The 6,244-nt window shown below is 17.8% G+C and overlaps 1 protein-coding gene across 1 annotated transcript in view; it reads right to left on the bottom strand.

Annotated features, from left to right (window-relative positions):
• The window catches only part of LOC102677394 (voltage-dependent T-type calcium channel subunit alpha-1G), a 201,276-nt gene that overhangs the window by 139,709 nt on the left and 55,323 nt on the right, over positions 1–6,244 (bottom strand). Inside the window, 1 exon segment of the mRNA XM_031511741.1 lies at positions 4,457–4,568. Within this exon segment, the coding sequence (XP_031367601.1) occupies positions 4,457–4,568 (112 nt within the window).

Genomic DNA, 6,244 nt, shown 5'->3' with positions numbered 1-6,244 from the left:
TTTTATTTATATATATATTTATTATTTATTTATATATATTTATTTATTTTTTATATAATGTAAAATTTGACATATTTTTAATGGAAATTGAAATTTTATTTAAAAATCAAGTAAATGATATAAATTTTATCTCAAAGTAATTTTCATTATTTCTTTATAACTTTAACTTTTTAAATTCCAATGTTGTATTTGTTATTAATACTCATTTCCAAAATGTGCAATTTTTTTTACAATAATTAAATGTAACTTTTTTTATTTAAATATAATTTTAAATATTTTTTCAATAAATTTTATTTTTTTAGTAAATAAGATAAACAAATTGCCAATAAAATTGTTCAATTTCAGTTCTTTATTTTATATAGTTGATGTTCAATTTACATAGATAATTTTATGTGACTTGAGATCAATTAATTTTTTTGATTTATCAAAAATTACTTAAATATAAGTACAGCTTTACAAAAAATATTATACCTAAACAATATGTTTTAAAATAATAATATAAAATAAATATAAATTAAAATAATAATATAATATAATAATATAAAAAAAATAACTTCATTGATTTAATTGTTAATTTTCAGGTACAAAACTTAAAAGTTTAAAACTTAAAAAGGTTTTTTGATCATCATTTTTGAAATGTGTAGATTATCGCAATATATTTTTTTATATTTTCAAATGAGCAAAAAGTTATTTTATAATTTTAGTACTTTAAATATCAATATTTTCCTTTAGTTTAAATATTATAGTTAATAAATATTAAAGTTATTAATTAAATATTAAAGTTAAATATTATAAATTTAGTTAATATTATATAAAAAGAACGTATTATTTAATATGCATTGTATCAACTGCCATCATGAACAATCTTTTGGCAATTATTAGATTACTCATTACATAAATTCATGCGTATTTTTAGCTACAAGAAAATAAATACAAATAAATGCAAAGTCAAATTTTATTTTTATCTATAATTTGCCATTAATTTGCATAATTTTTTATCTTTTTGATGATATTTTTTTAAATTTATTTTAATACGATGCAATTCTATCTGAAAATTTTTTAACAAATTATTAATTTATATTAAATATTTGTTTAATATTTTTCTTTCAATATTTAACATTTATTCAGTATAATATAAATTTTCATATTTTTAAAAATTTCTATATGATAAAAAAATATTTAAAAAGAACTAATACTATTAAATATGCAAAAAAAGATTGTGTAAAATATCAATTATTCGAAAATAAAATATTTCATAAATAAAATATTTCTAAATATTCTTTATTTCAGATATGCTTTCTGAAATAATTACTAATTCTCAAAACAAATATATCTTACAAATATCAATAAAATCGAAACAATATGAATATCATCTATATTTATATAAAAAACAAGAAAACATTTTTTTATGAATAAGATTTACAAAACTTTCAATAACATCACTTATAAATATGTAAAAAATAATAACAATAGAAAATAGATATCAGACCAAATCTAAAGCGAAAAAACGGATTAATAATAACTTGGCAAATTATATATATATGTATATTTTATATGGGTTACTAATTAAGTCGTATCACTAATTAGAATTATTCAATGCACTCGGCCGCGCCTGATGACATAAAAAGAATGAAAAAGGAAAAGAATATCATGATTCCATCGCAATTTAAAGCGCAGAAACCTATAAATCGTGATGCGTGACGGGATTGTAATTTTTTTTCTTCCCTAAACATCATGAAAAATGAAAATGAGTATATAAAAGCCAAGACTTAGCTATTACGTTTCACATTCATTTTTATTTCAATACATTCGTAATTAACAATAAATATGTATAATAATAAAAAAAAATAAAAAATATAATAAATATTTTACAAATTGCTGTAACAATGAAATGTAACAATATAATTTCAAATATGAAAATAATTTGAATAAAAATTTTATTTTAATAATTGTATAATTGTAAATATAGGATATAAATAGGGTAAAAAAAAATATAAAAAAATTTTATTGTGGTGTATCTAATAATTATATAATGATATTTAAATTGTTAAAATTTGATCAATAAATTTATTGTTGTGAATAACTTTGAAAATATTTTCATTTATTTTATATATTTTTCAATATTATTAGAATTTAATTTAATAATGATTTTATTTTTGTTTATAGCAATAACTGAATACTTTATTTGTATAATACTTCATTGTACTTATTTTGTAAATATTAATATTAGAATATTAATAAATTTATAATTAATTAAATTAAAATTAAATTAAATTAAAAAAATATATTCAAGAAAACAAATGAAACAATAAGCAATGATAATAAAGATAGAAAATAAAATATAAAAATTCTTATAACTTATATTCTATTTCTTACAATTTATATTAAAAATAGATATTAAATTTGTAATTTTGTAAATTTAATTTGAAATATTAGAAAAAAATTTATTTAAAATTGAAAATAAGTTTCTTTATCGTTCATCTTTTTATTCTCTGATATAAGAGAGCCACAAAAATCACACTATCTTACAAGGAAATTCACTTATTTTGAAAAATCTGATTTTAATAAAAATTTATGTATATATATATATTATGTATATATATTATGTATATATAAAGTATATAAAAGTTATATTTAAGTATATAAAATATAATGAGTATAGATAGAACAATTTATTTTCTGATATTTTATAGAAATATTTTATATAATAGAATAATAGAACATTATTATCTACATTAAAATCAGAATATTTTATAGTTTAAAATTTTGTTCTATCTCATATAAAATTATAAAAACGAAATATTAAAAGTTTAAGAGTTGATTCATCATGAAATAAAATTTTATTAATAAAAAAATTGTTCCATATATAATTATGATTTACATATTCACAATGTTCACAATATAAAATCGAATTAAATTATTATTATATTATAGTTATTATTATTATAAATATTTTGATAACATAAGTTATTAGTTGAATTCATGAAAAATCTATAAAAAATTTGACTGTATTACAACGATAAATCCATTATTCGCGATATTTCTACTACTTCACTTTTTATTATCTATCATATAACATCTATTGCATAGTTCAAATTTTAAAAAACTTATTGAATGTGCATTCCTTCCATAGCTCCTTTTATTCGAGAAAATAAAAAAAAAAGAGAGATTTATAAAGTGGAAAATTATGCGAATATAAATACGGTAGAGCATTGTGATCGATTTTAAATTTAAAAATTCTTTCAGAGAAATGGCAAGCCAAATTATGGAAGAGGCAACATCTTCGACAGATTGACATTCCTCTCGAAACTATTCTGCGATGAAAAACACGTGGTTTCAACGTAGTATCATTTCCATAAACTAGCCAATTTTTCATAAAATTCTTCATTGATGATTCACCATTTTTCAAGTAAATCTCCCTTTGCTTTAATTCATAGTTTTATTTTTCACGTGACGTCCAATATGGAAACTAACTCACACAATGTAAGTTAACTAAAACAATCGACAATGCGTATCTCTTACATACCGGTAAAGAAGTGATCAGCATGGACATAATTGTCTATACTATTATAAGTTTAACAAAAACAGAATTATTCTCGAAACTTTATTGTCATATCTCATACAAGTTTAATGTTGATCTACTAGAGCTCGAGAATTTTCGAGTAGACTTGAATTTAAACAAAATAAATTCGAACATATTATGAATAGTTTGAAAAACAGTAAATATACAGAGTATCTCATTTGATTTTGACACATTGATTGTTAATATTATTATTTTTTGTAACGAAAAATATTTCAGATGAAAATTAAATGATATAAAGAAATGCATATTATAGTATTTTTATTAATTCTTTTTAATACACAAAGTTGCAACAACTTTGTTTTTTTTTTAAATGGAATTAAATATTTCTTAATACATCGATCAATATAATTCGATATTCATTATAAAAAAAAATATTAACTCATATATGGTTAAAAATTATTGGTTTAACTATTTTTAAATTTTGTAAAATTTATTATATGATAAAAGATAAGAAAAACATGAAAAAAAACACGCAAATATACTTTGTATATTTCTTATCTTTCAAAATGAAATGAAATGTTCTGTATATGTGTTAATATATTTATAAGATATTTTTGAATAATTTTAAAGATCAAAACAAAAGTTGGTATATAAAAATCAATTGAAGCTTCTTTATTAATTTATTATATGCATTAAACGAAACAAAACGCATATTGAAATCAATCTGTTTCAATTTACTTTTCACTATTATCATATTCTGTCTCATTCCATTTAATACAAAGTTAAATTATTTATAATTTAATAAATAGATCTCAATTAATATTTTATTTAACATTTGTTTTAAATATTTAATATATGTTTTAAATATTATATATAATTATAATTAAAATTAATATATAAAAATAAATAAATATATGCTTGTAATATACGTACTTGTAATATTTTACAACGATTTGTTACACACTGGTCGTCGACACATGGCTGGTACATCCCCAATGTAATGCAGTTTAAAAGAATTACCATCATGCTCACTCTTTCGAACCACGTGATGCTATATGTTAAGGAAAATGGTTTTGCTGTGTTTCAATATTAGATTAAGTTAATTGTTAAGTATATTAGTTGAAAAAAGTTTATATCTGAGATTTACTTTCAAATAGAATTTTCAGAATCATATCTATTAGAAATAGATTTTCTATCTATTTATACCTATTTTTTGCTATTTTTTTAATTGTTGTTTTACTGTAATTTCAAGCTATTTATATTCATTTCTTCGTCAATTTAATTAACTGTAATTTTCTGTAATTAAAAAATATGAAATTGTTTCGAATAAGAAAACTAACTATTCGATAGTTATTATTAGTTATATTTTTATTAGTTATATTAATTTAGTTATATTAATTTTATTATTAGTTATATTAATTTCTATTTGAAAGCTATCTAAAAAATTCTAGATATTCTCTCAGCCATTTGAATGATACTTTTGATAGTCATTCTTCGCATCAATACGATAAATACTTTTTAAAAAATTCGTGATAGTTTTATTTTCAAATAGATTTTCATATTTTTAATCTAAAGAAAAAAAATTATATATCATTAAAATTATTTTAATTCATTATGATGAGAAATGCATGAAAAATGTATTTATTTATTGTTAATATTTTCCAATAGTAGAAAATATAATACAAGAATTTTTGATAATGAATTAAATATTAAAGTGAGAAAATAAAATTATTTTTTTGATCAAAAATTAAGCAAATTAATTTCTAATGATTTATAAATTTATAAAAATCTGTAATTTTCTATTTTATAATAAAAAAAATATTATAAATATCTTTTTTGAATTAAAATCTTAATTAAATTATGATTGAGTTGAATTAAAATTACTTTTACAAAAAATAAGTATATTTAATTATTTAATTATGAAAAACAAGTAAGAAAAATTTAATAATTGTATCAATAATTTATATTAGTAATAATAATTAATAATTAAACAATTTTTCTCCGTGATATTATAATATTAATAATATAACAATTTTTTAATATTGTTCAAATATTATATTATTAAACAAATTTTGTTTCATTTTTTATTATAATAACATTGTTGAATCATTAATAAATATTCGTCTCTCAAGAATGAAATTATTACTCTAAAGCGCAATTGCACGACTTTATCAAAATTTTCTATCATTTAAATAATTAAATAATTAGCTATTGGAATATTATGTCTAGCTAGTAATTATAAGACAAAGCTCTTATCAATTATTTCTATAGATATCGTTATTTAATTAGAAGTTTCATTCTCATTATAATATTAATTGCATTCAACGATTCCTTAAATGAGAAATTTCATTTATATTAATTGTTATAAATGGAAACAAAAATTAAATTTAATCACAAAATTATCAATTAAGTTATTATTTAATATTAAATTTTAAATCATAAAAATTTTTAAGTTTTTTTTAAAAACATTTAGAAAAATTAAAAAAAAATTTAGATTGTTGCAATATTAATAAACATATCTTAAAAGAGCAAAAAGATTTTTTTTTTAATTTTTAATTTTAATTTAATTTTATTGTTTAATATTATAAATAATGATGTTTATTTGAATCCTATTTATCAATAAACTAATATTCTATTAATTTCTTAAATATAGATTATATTATTAGATATATTGTTAACTATTACAGATATTTCAAAAGTTAATTTTTCATAATAAAAATT

The sequence above is a fragment of the Apis dorsata genome, unplaced genomic scaffold, assembly GCF_000469605.1.
Source record: "Apis dorsata unplaced genomic scaffold, Apis dorsata 1.3 scaffold_346, whole genome shotgun sequence".
Taxonomy (NCBI): domain Eukaryota; kingdom Metazoa; phylum Arthropoda; class Insecta; order Hymenoptera; family Apidae; genus Apis; species Apis dorsata.
The sequence above is the reverse complement of the archived record's forward strand: the minus strand, read 5'-3'. Positions and strand labels throughout refer to the sequence as shown.